Here is a 20,137-nt window from a genome sequence, read left to right on the forward strand (position 1 = left end):
AAGACGCTGAAAATCATTAAGTGTACGTAGGGAGTCCTTTCTAAGCTCAATCTTTTGGGATAAAATTTTAGAAGGATAAAGCTCAAAACCTAAAAATAAATGGGGAGGCTGGAGCTGAACCTTTTCAGGGGCTATCTGTAATCCAAGATCTTGGAGGGCAGTAACCAGCTGTTGACTTATCTCAAATAAAGCAATCTCATCAGGGCCAGCTAAAAGAATATCATCCATATAATGAATGATATATAATTCAGGATGTTGAAGACGAAAGGGATCAATGGCCTGCGCCACGAATTTTTGACACAAGGTGGGACTATTAGCCATGCCCTGGGGCAGGACTCTCCATTGAAACCGTGGGGATGGGCCAATACAATTAACAATGGGAAGGCTAAAAGCAAAACGCTTACTATCTTCTGGATGTAAGGGAATACAAAAAAAACAATCTTTTAAATCAATAACCATTTTATAATATCCTTTAGGTATAGCCACAGGGGAGGGGAGGCCAGGCTGAAGTGCTCCCATCGGAACCATGGTCTTATTAACTTCTCTAAGATCCTGGAGTAATCTCCACTTTCCCCCTTTTTTCTTAATTACAAATATAGGGGTATTCCAAGGAGAGATGGAAGGTTCAATGTGGCCAGCATCTAACTGTTCCTGCACCAACTGCATGGCCGCTGAAAGCTTATGTTGAGGAAGGGGCCACTGATCGAGCCAGACAGGGGAATCTGATTTCCAGGTGATTTTATCTGCCTGACGTGCAGGAGGAGCAGTGGCCCTCAAGAAAAATTTGAATTATAACCTAATCCTGAACGCGAATTTTTTGGCCGGACCTCAAGGGGAGTGGAAATCCCCTGATTATTCTTACCCAGGCCCTGGCCAGGAATAAATCCCTGATCTAGCATCTGATGGGTAACAGTCACAGAGGGGCTAAACATAAGAACTCCCATTTGACTTAAAATATCTCGGCCCCACAAATTAATGGGGAGGCCTGGAACAATAAAAGGTCTAACATGTCCAGAATTTCCTTCAGGATCTTCCCAAGTTAACAGCTGTGAGCTTTGAAGGGTGTTAATAGACTGACCAATGCCTTGAAGATGGGTTAAGGAGGGTTGACAGGGCCAAGAAGCAGGCCAATGGGCCTGTGAAATTACTGTAGAATCTGCCCCTGAATCAAGAATGCCCTCAAAGGTTTTGCCATTAAGTTTAAGTTTCAGCTGTGGGCGTTCTTGTGAAAGTTGTTGAACCCAATAGGCATCGGAAGACCCTGGGGCGGAGGCACCCCGGGGCGGCCCCAAAGAGGGTGCTGATGTATCTAATGGGAGGGGAAGAGCTTGTGCAATACGTTGTCCTTGACGAATATAAAGGGGCCCTCTGGAACTGGAGGCTAGCACTTTAATCTCTCCAGAATAATCATTATCAATAATCGAAGGAAAAATAGTAACTCCTTGAAGGGTGGCTGATGCTCTACCTAAAATCAAAAAATAAGTTTTGGGTGGGGGGGGGGGGCCAACCAAAAACACCAGTGGGAATTATCTGGACTCCTTCGTCGGCCTCTAATATTGTATCGGAGGAGGCACTGAGGTCCAATCCTGGACTCCCTGGGGTAGCCCTACGGAGGGTTGAGGCTGGTTTGGGAGTTGCTGCTGAAGGGTTTGTTGTGGCCCTGCCTGGCTGTTCCCCGAGGCTGGCAGGAGGGAGACTGGCTGAGGGGCCCGGGGCTGGCCCCGCCCTCCGTTTCCCGAAATCGGTGGGAGAGGATTTCCCAAAACATCTGTTTTAGAACGGCAATGTTTAGCCCAGTGTCGGCCACGTTTACACCGAGGGCAGAGCCCTAAGGGCATAGAGTGTTGTTTATTCGCCTCTGAGCCAAGGGGGGCAGGGGCAGCAACATTAGTAGGGCATTGGCGGGCAAAGTGGCCCGTTTGGCCACAGCGGAAGCAGGATTTATCAGATGTCTTATTCATCACTGCTCCTATAGCCATAGTAGCTGCCTTATCCATCATTGCCCCCATGGCCATAGTAATGGCCTGTCCCACTTGATGTCCAAAGGGATCTATATCTGCACAAAGACGAATCATTTGACTAACTTCTAAATTATTTTTACCACGTAGGGCAGCACGACAGGCGGGGTTTGCATTTTCTAATATAAGTTGTTTAACCATCTTTCCCTCTGTCTCTTCAGGCCCAAACATTCTCTCTACAGTTTCTTGAATCCTCGCAACAAACTGTGCGAAGGGTTCTTGGTGGCCTTGTGTAATTTTGCTAAGCGGAGAGAAAGCAGATCCTTTGGGAGGCATCACTCTCCAAGCACCTAAAGCGGCCTCAGCAGTCTGAGCTAAAATACCAGGCGATAAGCCCTTTTGTTTTTCTTCAGAAGAATACTTGCCCTGCCCGCAGATCTTATCAGCTGACCAGGAAGCTGTGGGGGCTAAGGGATTTTTCTGGTTGCGGCTGGCAATATTTTGTGCCCGATCTAAAAACTCTGCCTTCCAAATTAAAAATTGAGGTCGGTCAACAACTGTTTTTATTACTTTAATCCACTCTCCTGGTAAAAGATATCCATTGCCTGACAAGCTCTCAAGAAGAGACAGCGTAAAGGGAGCATTTGCACCATAATTTTTAATGGCATTATGGAGATCTTTAATATGTTTAAATTTAAGTGACTTAAATGCAGGCTGAAGAGTTTTATAATTTCTTTGGTCAGTTCCCTCACCCTCACTATCACTAGATGGCTGATTATCAGTATCTGGATCATATTCAAGATCGGAAAGGGCTTCAGTAGTATCAGGGGCTGAGGGCTCTGGCCTCTGCTCAAGTGCTGCTGCACGAGCTCGGGTGAGAACAGGAAATACTTTCGGCCCTGATTTATTGGTGGGCCTCTGGCGGCTTTTTGTTATTTTACTCTCTGAGGTCTGGGGAAAAAAGGTATTTTTAAGGGAAATCTGCAGACTGTCAAACTGTTTAGAAAGATCAAGACATTGTTTTTGCAGGTTAAGGACTTCTGTTAGCTCTCCAACTTTGGCTGTAAGGTCAGCCTTGGCTTTGCACAGGGGCGCTCGTAAAGAAGGAAGAAGCGCTGGGCCTGTGAGGGTTGGTGGCAAAGGGTAGGGAGGGGGTGAGGACCAATCTGGGTCATGATATCTGGCAGCCTCTTCCTCCAGGGTGGCAGCATCTCCTGGGTCCAGAGGCTCTTCTCTAAGAGCAATAAGAGATGGATACATTTGTTGAGGCAAATGTTTTGAGGAAGTAACCTCTGAAGCAACCTCTGAAGGCATATCAATAGCAACTGACGAGGCTCTGGAGGGGGCCTTGGGGGCCGGTGGTGAAAGCGGCCGGAGACAAAACTCGGCAACAGAAAGGAGACGCCTTTTTTGAGGATCATCATCATCTGCCTCTAGAATATCTCTGATAAGTCCCCAATAGGAAAAAACAGTGGCTGGGACACTCTCAGGTCCTTCTCTGATCAATTTATCATTAAGTTCTCGTCCCACTTTTTGCCACTTTTTTGGATGGATGGTAGGACCATCAATTATAAACCAGGGACATGCCCCATCAATATACAGGAAAAATTTCAAAAGATCTTTCTTTTTAACTCTTATACCTCTTTCCCTAAGACTATTTTTTAGGTCTTGAATAAAAACTGCCTCTTTAGAAAGTTTCTGACCCATGACTGCTGCTCGTTGGCCACCGATCAGCAGTCTTCAGGGAAACAAGGTGAACTTGTGCACTCTCTACCAATTGCAACAAGAACACAACAGGATAACAAAAATAAGCTCTAATACAAGACCTACTCCCATCCACAGATAAAAATCCATACGTTTTATGCCCTGTTCTTGAAAAACATTGAACGAGGTGACTCACCACTCGTCGGACTGGCGAGTTCACAGTCTTCGGAGTATTCAAAGCCGGCCGGCTACGATCGGGACCTCGTTCGACTCGTCTTCACCCCACGAGGGGTCCCTGTTCGGGCGCCACTTGCCCCGTCCCGCGGGGCAGCTTTTGTCGCAGGGTCCCTCGGAGAAGGCGAGCCTAATGGGAAGAAACAGGGGAGAAAGAGGCGCGAGACCAAGCAAGGAGAAAGAAGGCACAGAGCCAGCTGAGTCTTGTCAAGGTCTCACTTTATTGCGGAAGCTGCTACAAGATATACTGTAGGGAGTAGGAGGAGGGGGTGGCCTCTTCAAGGGTTTAGGGAACTGGGTTAGGGAACTTGTGGTTGGGTGGGGAATGGAAAACTAAAGTTAGATAAGGGAACATTTGGGTAAGGGGCTTGAGTAAGGGGTTGGGAAAGGGGGCAAACTGAACTCTCCGTGGTAAGCCGCAAGCTCTGTGCAAGCATGCTGAGAACAAGGAAGTAACTGTTGTTCTCACGGTGGCAAAGGGCAGGCTGCCCAAGCCAAGTGTTTTAGCTCCAGGGTATATTTTCCTGGCCCCTGACAAGAGAACACAATTGCCAGCCCAGATTACTATACCCAGCAAAACTCTCAATCACTATAGATGGTGAAACCAAGATATTCCATGACAAAACCAAATTTGCACAATATCTTCCCACAAACCCAGCACTTCAAAAGATAATTGATGGAAAACGCCAACACAAGGAGGGAAACTACAACCTAGAAAAAGCAAGGAAGTAATCTTCCAACAACCCCAAAAGAAGATAACTATACAAACATAACTTTACCTCTAATAGCAAAAATAACAGGAAGCCACAATCATTGTTCCTTAATATCTCTTAACATCAATGGTCTCAATTTCCCAATAAAAAGACACAGACTATCAGACTGGATACACAAACAAAACCCAGAATTTTGCTGCATACAAGAAATGTACCTCAGTGACAAAGACAGACACTACCTCAGAATAAAAGGGTGGAAAACAATTTTCCAAGCCAATGGTCCCAAGAAACAAGCTGGAGTAGCCATTCTAATATCAAATAAAATGGACTTTCATCCAAAATTAATCAAAAAAGATAAGGAAGGACACTTCATACTCATCAAAGGAAAAATCTACCAAGGTGAACTCTTAATTCTGAACATCTATGCTCCAAATGCAAGGGCACCTACATACATAAAAGAAACTTTACTAAAGGTCAAAACTCATATTACACCTCATACAATAATAGTGGGGGATTTCAACACCCCACTCTCAGCAATGGACAGATCATGGAAACAGAAACTAAACAGAGACACTTTGACATTAACAGAAGTTATGAACCAAATGGACTTAACAGACATCTATAGAACATTTCATCCTAAAACAAAAGAATATACCTTTTTCTCAGCACCTCATGGTACCTTCTCCAAAATAGACCATATAATTGGTCACAAAACAAGCCTCTACAGATAAAAAAAGATTGAAATAATCCCTTGCATCTTATCAGATCACCACAGAATAAGACAGGTCTTTAATAATGACAAAACCAATGGAAAACCCACATGCACATGGAAACTGAACAACTCTCTACTCAATGATGACTTGCTCAAGGAAGAAATAAAGAAAGAAATTAAAGACTCTTTAGAATTCAATGAAAATGAGGACACATCATACCAAAACTTGTGGGACTCCATGAAGGCAGTGCTAAGAGGAAAACTCATAGCTCTAAGTGCCTACAAAAAGAAACTGGAAAGAGCACACACTAACAAGTTGACTGCACAACTAAAAGCTCTAGAACAAAAAGAAGCAAATATACGAAGGATGAGTAGAAGGCAGGAAATAATCAAACTCAGGGCTGAAATCAACCAAATAGAAACAGAAAGAACAATACAAAATATAAATAAAACCAGGAGTTGGTTCTTTGACAAAATCAATAAGATAGATAAACCGTTAGCCAGATTAACCAGAGGGCACAGAGACAGTATCCAAATTAATAAAATCAGAACTGAAAAGGGAGACATAACAACAGAACCTGAAGAAAATAAAAAAATCATCAGATCCTACTACAAAGGCCTATACTCAACAAAACTGGAAAACCTGGATGAAATGGACAATTTCCTAGACAGATACCAGGTCCCAAAGTTAAACCAGGAACAGATAAACCATCTAAATAGTCCCATAACCCCTAGGGAAATAGCAGCAGTCATTAAAAGTCTTCCCACTAAAAAAAGCCCAAGACCAGATGGTTTTAGTGCTGAATTTTATCAGACCTTCAAGGAAGACCTAATACCAATTCTCTTCAAACTATTCCACAAAATAGAAACAGAAAGAACACTACCCAATTCGTTCTATGAAGCTACAATTACAATTACACTCATACCCAAACCCCACAAAGACCCAACAAAGAAAGAGATCTTCAGACCAATCTCCCTTATGAACATCGATGCAAAAATACTCAATAAAATTCTAGCAAGCCGAATCCAAGATCACATCAAAACAATAATCCATCATGATCAAGTAGGTTTTATCCCAGGAATGCAGGGATGGTTCAATATTCGGAAATCCATCAATGTAATCCACTATATAAACAAACTCAAAGAAAAAAAACCACATGATCATCTCACTAGATGCTGAGAAAGCATTTGACAAAATTCAACATGCCTTCATGATAAAAGTCTTGGAAAGATCAGGAATTCAAGGCCCCTACCTAAACATACTAAAAGCAATTTACAGCAAACCAGTAGCCAACATCAAGCTAAATGGAGAGAAACTTGAAGCAATCCCACTAAGATCAGGGACTAGACAAGGCTGCCCACTCTCCCCCTACCTATTCAATATAGTACTGGAAGTCCTAGCCAGAGCAATTAGACAACAAAAAGAAGTCAAAGGGATACAAATAGGAAAGGAAGAAGTCAAAATATCACTATTTGCAGATGATATGATAGTATACTTAAGTGACCCCCAAACTTCCACCAGAGAACTCCTAAACCTGATAAACAACTTCAGCAAAGTGGCTGGTTATAAAATCAACTCAAACAAATCAGTAGCCTTCCTCTACATGAAAGATAAACAGACTGAAAAAGAAATTAGGGAAATGACACCCTTCACAATAGTTGCAAATAATATAAAATACCTTGGTGTGAATCTAACCAAGCAAGTGAAAGACCTGTATGACAAGAACTTCAAGTCCCTGAAGAAAGAAATTGAAGAAGATCTCAGAAGATGGAAAGATCTCCCATGCTCATGGATTGGCAGGATTAATATAATAAAAATGGCCATCTTGCCAAAAGCAATCTACAGATTCAATGCAATCCCCATTAAAATCCCAACTCAATTCTTCACAGACTTAGAAAAGGAAATTCTCAAATCCATATGGAATAACAAAAAACCCAGGATAGCGAAAACTATTCTCAACAATAAAAGAACCTCTGGAGGAATCACCATCCCTGACCTAAAGCTGTACTACAGAGCAATAGTGATAAAAACTACCTGGTATTGGTACAGAGACAGGCAGGAAGATCAATGGAATAGAATTGAAGCCCCCAAATGAACCCACACTCCTATGGTCACTTGATCTTTGACAAAGGAGCTAAAACTGTCCAGTGGAAAAAGGACAGCATTTTCAACAAATGGTGCTGGTTCAACTGGAGGACAACATGTAGAAGAATGAAAATTGATCCATTCTTATCTCCTTGTACAAAGCTCAAGTCTAAGTGGATAAAGGACCTCCACATAAAACCAGATACACTGAAACTAATAGAAGAGAAGGTGGGGAAGACCCTCGAATACTTGGGCACAGGGGAAAAGTTCCTGAACAGAACACCAATGGCATATGCTCTAAGATCAAGAATTGACAAATGGGACTTCATAAAATTGCAAAGTTTCTGTAAGGCAAAGGACACTGTCAATAGGACAAAACGACAACCAACAAATTGGGAAAAGATCTTTACCAATCCTACATCTGATAGAGGCCTAATATCCAATATATACAAAGAACTCAAGAAATTAGACTCCAGACAACCAAATTACCCTATTAAAAAATGGGGTATAGAGCTTAACAAAGAATTTTCAATGGAAGAAACTCGAATGGCCAAGAAGCACCTAAAGAAATGTTCAATGTCTTTAGTCATCAGGGAAATGCAAATCAAAACAACCCTGAGATTCTATCTCACACCAGTCAGAATGGCTAAGATTAAGAACTCAGGTGATAGTAGATGCTGGCGAGGGTGTGGAGAAAGAGGAACACTCCTCCATTGTTGGTGGGACTGCAAGATGGTGCAACCACTTTGGAAATCAGTCTGGGGGTTCCTCAGAAAATTGGACATAGCATTACCCGAGGATCCAGCTATACCACTCCTAGGCATATACCCAGAAGATGCTCGAACATATAACAAGGACATATGCTCAACTATGTTCATAGCAGCCTTGTTTATAATAGCCAGGAGCTGGAAAGAACCCAGATGTCCTTCAACTGAGGAATGGATTCAAAATATGTGGTATATTTACAATATGGAGTATTACTCAGCTATTAAAAACAATGAATTCGAGAGGTTCCTAGGTAAATGGATGGAACTAGAAATTATCATCCTGAGTGAAGTAAGCCAATCACAAAAGAACACACATGATATTCACTCACTGATTATTGGATATTAGCCCAGAACCTTGAAATGCCCAAGATGCAACTCACAGGCCACATGAAGCTCATAAAAAAGGAAGACCAAGTGGGGGTGATTCAGTTTTTCTTAGAAGGAGCAACAAATTCTCAAGGGAGCAAACATGGAGACAAAGTGAGAGACAGAAACTGAAGGAGGGGCCATTTGAAGACCTTTCCACCTGAGTATCCACCCCATATGCAGTCACCAAAGGTAGATGCTGATGTGGAAGTCAGGAAGTACATGCAGATAAGGGCCTGATATGGATGTCTCCTCAGAGGCCTTCAAGAGTCTGACATATTCAGAGGCAGGTGCTCACAACTAGCCATTGAACTGATCATGAGATTCTCAATGGAGGAGTTAGAGTGAGGACTGAAGGAGCTGAAAGGGTTTGTGGCACCATGAGGAGAGCAACAATACCAACCAACCACAGCTCCCAGGGTCCTAACCACCAGCCTGGGAGCACTTAGGGAGGGATCCAGGGCTTCAGCTGAATATGTAAGAGTAGAGGGCCCTGCTGGGCACAGGTGGAAGATGAGATCCTTGACCTCATGAAGGCTGGACGCCCCAGGGGGTGGGAATTTTGAGGGTGGGGAAGTGGGAGGGGGGGTAGGTGGGGGTTACATCCACAGAGAAGAAGGAGGAGGGGTAAGGGGATGGGGGGGTTCCCGGGTGGGTGGGGGATGGGGTAAGGGGATAGCATATGAAATGTAAATAAAATATCCAATAAAAAAAAAGAAAAAAAAAGAAAAAAAAACTAGCAGACCAAAATAAAAAAAAGAATAAAATAAGAGAGAAAAAGAAAAGAGAGAAACTTCACTAAATATGGGTGAGAGACCGAGACAAAGAGACAGAAAGAACACTATGGGGAATCAAGAAGTCTTTTCAGAGCACCAATCCCAGCCATTCTTCCTGAGGAGTTTCTCAGAACTAAACCCCCAGAGCAAGGAAAAGATCTGAATTTTTATAGTCTTTTAGAGACACTAGAAGTTTTCACACCATGTCATTCAGTTCAGCACACAATATGGGACAAAGAGTATGAGGGAATCACATACTGGGTAGCATCATGAATCAGAGTCTTCTGTTAGGCTACAGAAAAAACAGCTTCCTAATTCTCTCCCTAAGAAAATTGTGTATATATTACCGCAGTCCAGGTAGCAGAGAGCAAGGCCAGAATCAGAGTCTGATCCATAGTTTCAAAGGCCTTCCCTAAGTAACTTAGCTTCTGCTAGCTAGATCCCACTTTCTAAAGGTCCTACCGGCCCCCAAAATAGCATCACTAGCTAGGAAATGGATGTACAAAACATCAATCTGGGGTAGATATTTCAGAGTTGAACCATGACACTTTGCCTGCATTCTAGATGGCAATAAAGCCTTATCTATTGCTGAAAGTCTGTAGACAGGACAAAGGGAAGGTTACCACCCAAGACTGATGTAACAAGATGTGTTCTAGGTTACAAGGGTCAGACTCCCAAAACATAAATTTATCTTTCTACCTTCAAAGAATCAAGGCCACTGCTCATGCTGTTGTCCCCACATCTCATTCTAGCCTCTGTCCCTACTCCGTCCTTAGTCCTTAAATTCTTCATCAAATGAATTCAGATAAGACACTTTGTGGTGGTTTGAATGAAAATGCCTCCCATTAGCTCATAGGGAGTAGCACTATTTGAAAAGTTTAGGATGAGCCGGGCAGTGGTGGTGCACGCTTTAATCCCAGCACTTCGGAGGAAGAGGCAGGCGGATTTCTGAGTTCGAGGCCAGCCTGGTCTACAGAGTGAGTTCCAGGACAGCCAGGGCTACACAGAGAAACCCTGTCTCGAAAAAAAAAAAAACAAAAAAACAAAAACAAAAAAAAAGAATAGAAAAGTTTAGGATGTGTGACCTTGGACCTTGTTGGTGTAAGTGTGCTCTTGTTAGCCACTCCTTCTCCAGAACCATGCCTGCCTGTGTGTCAATGTGCTTCCCATCATGACAATAATGGACTAAACCTCTGAACCTGTAAGCCAGCAACAATTAAATGTTTTTTTATAAGAGTTGCCTTGGTCTCCTAACATCAATAGACATTCTAAGACACACACAAAGTGTAGTAAAAAGGATGGGCAGAGTTTATTACAGAATAATATGAAATACTCTCAAGGGGTGAGTATGGGCAATGGCCTTCTTTAGGTAGGCTGTGTACTAGTTTCTAGTGTCTCTGGAAATAACAGCTTTCTTGTTTAAATGGATGACCAACAGAATCATTTGAATTAACTCTTAAGAAAGGGAGAACTTAATTCTTTACCATGAAAACCTACTAGATCATGATCATAAAATCTTCGAGGGATATCTCCACTCAGGGCCAGAGATGCAAGTCACATCCCATTCATTTAGCAAAAAATCATATAATGGAGTAGACATTTTTGATAATTGGAAGGATGAAGCTGGAGAGATAGCTTGGCTATTAAGAGCTATTTTTTTTCTAGCAGAGGGCACAGGTTCAGTTAAATAACATCATCTGTGTGATTGAAAGTTATCCAAAAGAAGCTATACCTTACGCTGATTGAACTATCTACAAGAACAATTAACTGACTGACTAGAACTTGTTGTAGGTCCAGAGTCTAATGACAAATTGTCTTGGGGTATATTTAAGCTCTTAATAGCCATTGCTTGCCCACCTCATTGTCTTACTTAACTTCCTTGTGACTATCAGGTGATGGAGCATACTAACCCAATGGACTACTAGCTTCCACCAATCCAAAAGCTAAGAATGTCCTCAGATAGGATCCAAGGCCTATAGCAAAGAGTTCCCTGCTTTGAAGTAACTTGCCTACCCAATGTTTCTGATACATGTGTCTTCATTTATGATATTCTTTGTTCTGTTACTAGAAAACTACATGAAACTACTGCCAGAATGAAATATAGAATTTGAGGGTATATTAAACCTGTGTTTCTAAACCAGGGCTTCTCATATTTGGTTCTAGAATATCCCCTTTGTGGAAAGAGCTGTGTTTCTTGAATAAACAGTCATGGCATCCAAATTTATGGCTCCAGAAATAATCCACTCTTCACTGGAACAGTTACCTCGATTGGAGACAGCTACAAACACGTGCCCTTTGTTTCCAAACTACCATGCATTGCCTGCTGTGTGTTGTTTCTAGGGCTCAGAACCCCCTTTGGATTATAAATCATCCATATGCTGACTCTGTGTTAGTTATTTATGGAATACTTGCTTTTAGTTTTAGAGTTGGTTATTCAAGTTCCTATTTATTGAATTGCTGATTATGGTTTGCTTTCAAAGTATTTATGGTATCTAGAAAGTTTGCTTTGAAATCATTTTGGTTTCTGACCATTCGGTTTACTAAGTTGCTAACATTCAGTCTTTTTCTCTGAAAATTCTTTCACTATCTAGTAAGGAAGAGTTTCATGTTTGGAGAAAAACAGCAATTTGGTACTCTGGCTAGTTTTGTACCTGATGTGTTAATTCAACTTTCAAGTATTTTTTAATGGAAAAATATAACTAATGATAACTTGGTTTTACATTTCCTTCAATGGAGAATATTTATTTTCTCTAAATTAGTTTACTTTTGTGTTTAACTAAAAGTCATAGGAAGTAGAATCATAATAAAAATCATAAATGGGCAGCCTGCTTTAATTAAAAAATGCCTTTATGAAATCAGGATAGTTAAAATTCCAGCATGTCCAGGGAAGGGGTTTAGGGGGGCCTCAGCCCCCAGACAAGAAGTTATTGGCAGTCGATGATAGCAGACAGAGGGCCTTAGGGGCTGTGACCACTGTTAGGTTGCCCATGCTTCAGTGCATGGCCCCATACCGCTCACATACAGGCTGTACTATTTTGATGTAATGAGATAAATGGGGAGAGCATGAAGTTGGGAGGAGGACACTTTGAGAGAATCTTGGAGGGAAGACTAGGGGGAGTATGATACTAATCCACCACATACAGAGAACGAATTCCCAAAGAATAGATAGAAACATTAGATAAATGAAATTTTGAAATTTTTAGATGTGAGAACCAAAGATAGATTCCGAAAAATATGATCTCCACCCCAACATTTCATTCTTTATCTTTCATCAGAACAAAAATCTATACTGAAGGTAAGTAGTGTGGTGAGTTGTTTTAGGAAAAAAGCTGCAGGGGAAAAATCCCCATATTGTATTAAAATTTCCAATTTAAAATGGCTACTCTCTCTCAGGATGGACATACTCCTACTTGGATGTGTCTCACTTTCTTCTTGGGTATTTCTCTTTCTCCTAACCCTTGTAATAACTTGTATATCTGTTTATACATATATGGCTAGAAGAGTGCTTTGGATCCACTGGAACTGGGGCCATGCACTGGAGCATGGCCAACTAAACAAAGGTCACAGTCCCAAAGTCCCTCCCTCAACTGTCATCAACTGCCAATAGCACCCTCCCTCAACTGTCATCAACTGCTAATAGTTTCATGGCTGGGGCTGACCATGTTGGAGTTTTAACTGTTAAAGGTAGTTGTGACTCAGTCTAGTTTCTGAGAAGTGAACCCCAGTTCTTTGCAAGAGTAGAAAATACCCCTAATAGCTGACCCATTTCTCTAGTCCTAGTTTAAGGGAATTCTATCTTTGAAACCAATAATAATTCTCAAAGAGCAAATGGGTTCCTGGCCAAGAAAAACTAAACTAAACTAAACAAACAAACAAAAAACAGAGAGATCAAAATAACATGCAATAATATCAAGCTATGCTTATCAGTGAGGATCAGCCAAGCCATAGTCAGGGAAACTTGCCAACAGTGTTTCAAAAATGGATCCTGGAATCAGCCTCCAGAAAATGTCAGCAGTGGGGAACAGAGACACAGATATATACTGGCACTCTCATGATCCTGAGGAGGTCCTTTAATTCTTTAGGGACCTTGACTTAGGCCACACTATGCTTTGTTAAATGTAGAAATCCCCTACACTATCCATATCCCATTCCTGGGTCACAGGGAACAATAAATGGTTTTTCCGGTCCTTCCAATATCCTAATCCATTCTCTTCCCTCCAAGAGAGCATTGTGAGACATGGTGACAGAACTATCCCTATCTCTCTCTCTCTCTCTCTCTCTCTCTCTCTCTCTCTCTCTCTCTCTCACACACACACACACACACACACACACACACACACACACACACACGCCAAAGTAGCATATTTTGGATCCAAAACACATTCAAAATGGCCACTCAAACTTATATACTTTTATTCAACCTAAAATTTTAAGAAACACTCCATATGCTCAAGACACATGAAGCTGGTAATGGGAATTCTTCCCCTGTGCCAGTTCTACCAAACTGCATTCTTGCCTCAAGCTTTTTTACTTGTACATTCTCTGTCTTCTTCTTTTGCCTCTAATTCTAGATCTTCAATAGACAATGTTTTGAGGAAAGAGCTTCTTTAACTCATATCATTAAAGGTTCAAAATCCCAGCTGCTATGTCTATAATTATGCCATTAAACTGTCTCTGGGGTCTGGAGAAATGGCTCAATGGTTAAGAACACTGACTGCTCTTCCAGAGGTCCTTAGTTCAAGTCCCAGCAACCACATGGTGGCTTACAGCTATCTGTAATGGGATCCAATGCCCTCTTCTGGTGTGTCTGAAGACAGCAGCAATGTACTCACATACATAAAATAAATAAAAAAGTCTTTAAAATAAAACTTTCCCTGGACAAAAGTATTCCCAATGGGGAGCAGATAGATGACTTTTCATTGCTTCTGAGCCAAGAACCTCCAGGGCTCCTCAGAGAGAAACCAGTCACCTGAGCTTTTGTGGTGGCCAAATACAGACAGTGGCTGATATGAGATGGGCTACACTGCCTGACTCAGGAAGGGGAGCTATATTCCAGATTGGTACTGGGCAGATAGATGACCAAGGAATTGGTTTTTTTTTCTCTTATGAACTTCTTGTCATCTTTTTATCTTTCAGATATAAAAACAAGTATGGAAAATACAGTTTGACCTTACTATAAATTGAAAGTGTAAAAAGTGTTAGCCCAAAGTGAGATTGCAAAGGAGATTTCATGTGTAGGGCATCTCTTCCTCTGTTATTTAGCCCTCGAATGAGAAGGGCTATTGCTTTAGATCTGTGTGACCAGCTTTGCATTTTGATTTTTATGCTATTGATGCTCAGGTTATACTCTGTATTTCAGATATAGGTTTTCTTCCTGGTTTCTTAAGGAAGAAAAAGAAAAGTAGCACAAGTATAACTAAGTTAGTTATAATCAAAAGTTATTGAACCTTTTTCAAGTCAAAATTCAATACACTGAGATAAAAGCAATGCCAGGTTCTCTGTTGACAATAATGTTTTTCAAAAAAAAAAAAATGGGTCTGTCCCTGCTCTTAGTAATGTGGTATTTTTTTTAAGAAAACTAGATTTTAAAAGGATTTTGCTTAATCCTTATACTAAGTGAGGCATTTAACACTTGTGATTAGATTTTATAGGAACGCTAAGTTTCTATGTTTTTCCATTGGGTGAAGCCTTTACTTGCTGCATAGCCACTGGCATAAGCAGAAGTAGGGCTAACAAATGTAGACATAGAGAAATGCTTTTAGAACTACACCTATTAGGACCATGGGTGCTGAATTACATAGTCATCATGCAACTCATTCTAATGGGCTACTGGTAAAATATATTTTAAAATTTATGGCCTATTAAATAAACAAGTGACACTAACAACTTGCCATAATTAACTAAGGTTTTAGCTTACTTCCAAACTCCTACTCATTTTGAAAGTCTTTCGTATCGATTTATAAAAGGAGTGCTTGGCATTCTGTAAAAAATTAAGTAAAAACTGAGTAAGTCATTTCCATTAATGGGATACATGCACTATTAAAAGTGATGTTTCTGTTGGGTTTTTGAGATGGTGTCTCTTTACATTGCTGTAGCTGTCCTAAAACTCACTATGTAAAGCAGGCTGGCCTCAAACTCACATAGATCCACTTGCCTCTGTCTCCTGGGGTTAAAGACAGCATCCCAAATACCCTTGAAACACTGCACCCAGGAGAAACAATCTTAAGAACTATGCTATCATCAAATTCCCCTTTGACCCCTGAGTCAGTTATAAAGAAGACAGAAGACATCAACAAGCTTGTGTTCATTGTGAATGTCAAGGCCAACAAGCACCAAATCAAAGAGGCCTTGAAGAAACTCTATGACATTGATGTGGCCAAAGTCAATACCCTGATAAGGCCTGATGGAGAGAAGAAGGCGTGTGTTCGCTTGGCTCCTGATGATGATGCTCTGGATGTTGTCAACAAGACTGGGATCCTCTACACTGAGTCCAGATGGCTAATTCTAAATAGACATCTTTTTGTTTTCACCATAATAAATACTGAATAATTGAACATTTCTCTCCTTAAGTTCTTTTAAATTGAATATTTATAAACTGTTTAAGATAGTCAATATTTTGCTTGGTATTCCTAAGGCTAAAAATAATAGTAATTCTTAGTTTTACCGAACATACAGATGAAGATGATATTATGTCTTTTCATTAATCATGTTTTTGTTATGACTGCTTACCCAGCCTCCTTACTTAAATCAAGCTTTCAAGTCAAAAAAGATTCAAGACTTTTCACCAACTTTATAAAAGAATTTTCTCATTATTCAGTATAATATGGATTTTTAAATATCTAGTTGTTAAATTGGCAAAGAACTTTTGAAATCTTCCCAAAGGAACTCCATTTAGGAGATATTGTAATTTTAAATGCAAATTCTTAAATCCAAAAATACATTTAAATTTTAAATTTTTTCCTACTAACAAAAAAGAATATTAGCTAAGACCAAGTAATTCTATTCCTATGCTTCTATTGATATTTAAAAGATTGAGGCACTGGGTCTGGAGAGATGGTTTAGCTTTAAGAGCACTGGCCCCTGTCTTAGTTTTTTATGGTTGTGATAAAACATCAGGTCCAAAAACAACTTAGGTAGAAAAGAGTTTATTTCAGTTTACAATTTGTAGGCCAACATAAGGAGGAGTCAGAGAAGGAATTCAAGGCAGGAACCTGGAGACAAGAACTAATTAAGAAGCCATGTAGGAGTGCTGCTTACCTGACATCCCCTCTTCTTCCTCCTCCTCCTCCTCTTCCTCCTCCTCCTCCTCCTCCTCTTCCTCCTCTTCTTCTTCTTCTTTTTTCATTTTCTTTTATTGGATATTTTCTTTATTTACATTTCAAATGTTATCCCCATTCCTGCCCCCCCAAAACCCCCTAACCCATGCCCCTACTTTTATGAGGGTATTTCCCCACCCACTCACCCACTCCCGTCTCCCCGACCTTGAATTCCCCTACACTGGGGCATGAGCCTTCAGAAGACCAAGGGCCTCTCCTCACTTTGATGCCAGATAAGGCTATCCTCTGCTACATATTAGGCTGAAGCCATGGGTCCCTCCATGTGTACTCCTTGGTTGGTAGTTTAGTCCCTGGGAGCTCTGGGGGTCTGGTTGGTTGATATTGTTGTTCTTCCTATGGGGTTGCAAACCCCTTCAGCTCCTTCAGTCCTTTCTCTAACTCCTCCATTGGGGACCCCATTGGGGACCCTGTGCTCAGTCCAATGGTTGGCTGCTAACATCCACCACTGTATTTGTCAGGCTCTTTATGGCTTACTCAGCCTACTTTCTGATAGTTCACCAGTCTGTCAGCCCAAGGCTGGCCCCACTCACAGTGATTTCCCCTTCCACATCACTCATTGATCACATTCATTAATCACAAAACTGCCTGCAGGCCAATCAAATGGAGGCAATTCCTCAATTGAGGTACTCTCTTTGCGTCAAGTTGACAAAAACTATTCATCATCTGCTACTGTCACTTCATTAGTCCAGACTATATTCTCAGTTACCTTAATTTTAAGTGTGATATTTATCTCACATGTAAGCTATGTCAGATACAAAGAGAAAAAAAAAATGAAAGAAAAGTCAACCCTGGATCATGATGGCTGATGGACTTGGAAGATTTTTGCAGTTTGGATGTAAAATGTCCCCTATGTCCTTATGTGTTTGAACACTTGATCCTCAGTTGATGATGGTATTTAAAAATGTTGAGGAATGTTTAAGAGGTATAGCCTTGCTGGAGATGTATGTCACTGGAGGTAGACCTTGGGGTTTTATAGCCCAGCCCACTTCATCTTTTCTTCCTGTTTCCTGACTGTCAATGTGACCAGCCAGTTTCAGGATCCTGCTATGGTGTCTTCTCCACCATGATGGACGGTATTCCTTTCCCCCAAGACTGTAATCCAAAATAAGGACTTTCTCCCTTAAGGTGATTTTCATCAGAGTCATTTATAACATCAACAGGAAAGTAACCGAGGCAGTGACATATGCAGAAGTTTCTTCCTTATAATGGCCTTACCAGTTATTCTCTCCTGAACACTGCTTTCTAGTCTGCTACTCAGACCCATCTGCAAGATGAGTTCTCAGACAGAAAGCCACATTGAACCTTTTATGGAGCTGGTTAATAGAACATCAGGAAATGGGGCACTTGAAATGTTGTAAGCCCAGACCCTAATTGCAATTTGTTTTGAGCTATCTGCTGCTCCAGAATAGTCATTCCTTGCCCAATTCTTAGTCTAACCTAACATATTTTTTGACCATCTGGTAAAACATTTTAGGACATATTAGCTCAATAGACCATTAGCTTCTACCAACCCAAAAGTTAGAATATTATCAAGCAATTCCTGAGGCCTATACTAGAGATTTCCATACTTTCTTATAGCCTCCATGGCTGCTGTTTCCACTGATGTACTGGGAAAAGGGTCTTGATTCGAAACTTCTATTTTTTCTGTTACTAAGAAACTTCACTTCTGCCACACTAAAATACAGAATTTTTTAAATTTTTATTTTATTTTGTGTATGAATAGTTTGCCTGCCAGTATGCATGTGTACCATGTGTGTGCCTGGTGCCCATAGAGGTCAGAAGAAGGTGTTGTTTACCCTAGAAATGGAGTTACAGATGGTCATAAGCCCCCTTGTGGATGCTGGTAATTGTGGCCTGTTCTTCAAAAGCAATCAGTGCTCTTAACCACTGAGCCGTCTCTCCAGCCCTAAAATATAGAATTTGAGGTAACCTAATTCTGTGTGTCACAAGCCATGGTCACTCCTAGTGGATCCAGAATAAGGAATCTCAACCTATTGGGATGAGAGCTGAGTTTCTTCCATTGACTTTCTCAGCTTCTGTAAAAACTGGCCCTCCTTTCAATTGCACAGTGCAATCCCTTCTCAGGAGGTTGCACCACTGCGATTGTCCCACAGTGTATTTAATAAGCTTTCTAGCTGTGTCTTTTTTTTCCTAGTCAAAGATTTTTATTACATATAAGAAAAGATACAAAACTAATGCAGTAACTAAGAGGAAAGAACTGAAGTGCAATTTTTAACAGTTATTTTAGTCTAAGATTTGTTCTTTGTCATTAATAGTGCTTCTTATAGAAAGAAAACACTTTATTGTAATTAACTCACAAATAAGAACAACACATTATGGTAGCCATTCAAACCTTTCTCCTTTTCCAAACTCAGTGTATCTCATTGGTCTCCTACATAGTTAAAGTGGTCATTCTGAAGCTATGGAGCTTTACTTAAGGTATTACATTTCATTTTCAGTTACATTTTTTAATAGGCATATCTATCAGTATGAAAGAAAGATCTATGACAGAGTGAAAACTAGAAAAACAGTAAACTTCATGTCCTCTTTCATGACCTCGTTTCTTCTATTCTTCCTCATCATGTAATATTAACCTTTCTTGGTCTCCTTTCTAAACATTTTATGATACCATACTTAACAGCTGTTTACATACATGTGTATATACATTATATTCTAGGATCTACATACAACGTTGAACATGTGGGGTTTTTCATTTTCTGCATTCGAGGGTCCTCACTTAAGATTATTCATTATAAGTCCATCTAATTACCTTAAATTTTCTGATTTAACTTTTTCTTTTCAGCTGAACAATATTCCATCTTGTTTAATGCTACAGTTTCAATTTTTTGTTGATGGACATTATGCTCGCTAGTTTTATATCAACTTGACACAAGCTACAGTTATCTAAAAGGTGAGAACTTCAATTGAGAAAATGCCTCCATAAAATCCAGCTCTGGAAAAGCCTATAAGGCATTTTCTTAATTAATGATTGATGGAGTTTTTTAATTAAAGATTGATCGAGTGGTTGACATCCCTGGACTAGTGGTCTTGGGTTCTATAAGAAAGCAGGCTGAGCAAGCCAGGGGAAGAAGACCAGTAAGCTGCCCCCTCCATGGTGTCTGCATCAGTTCCTTCCTCCAGGCACCTGCCCAGTTTGTGTTCCTGCCATGACTTCCTTCAATCATGGACTACAGACGTGTAAAACAAACCCTTTCCTCCCTGTTTCTTTTGATCATGGTGCTTCATCACCACAATATAAACCATAATTAAGACAGACATCTAAATTGGTCACATTTCCTGGTTATCATAAAGCAGCTATTAAACATGGATGTGTGATTCTCCCTGTGGTAAGATATGGAGGCTTTTGTGTATGTGTCCAGAAGAGGAATAGCTGGGTCAAGTAGGGCCACTATGTGATCCAGCTTTGTCTTTTTTCATAAATACATTTACAGTTCATGCTTCACCACTGTAACTATTGTAATTG

At 40.7% G+C, this 20,137-nt stretch overlaps 1 protein-coding gene across 1 annotated transcript; it reads right to left on the bottom strand.

The window, feature by feature from the left end:
- Positions 1 to 1,550: 1,550 nt before the first annotated feature.
- LOC114618237 (endogenous retrovirus group K member 7 Gag polyprotein-like) lies at positions 1,551 to 3,665 on the bottom strand. Its single transcript, XM_028763959.1, has one exon. The coding sequence runs from the start codon at positions 3,663 to 3,665 to the stop codon at positions 1,551 to 1,553; it is 2,115 nt and encodes a 704-aa protein (XP_028619792.1).
- Positions 3,666 to 20,137: the final 16,472 nt, after the last annotated feature.

The sequence above is a fragment of the Grammomys surdaster genome, unplaced genomic scaffold, assembly GCF_004785775.1.
Source record: "Grammomys surdaster isolate TR1022 unplaced genomic scaffold, NIH_TR_1.0 60, whole genome shotgun sequence".
NCBI classification, from domain to species: Eukaryota; Metazoa; Chordata; class Mammalia; order Rodentia; family Muridae; genus Grammomys; species Grammomys surdaster.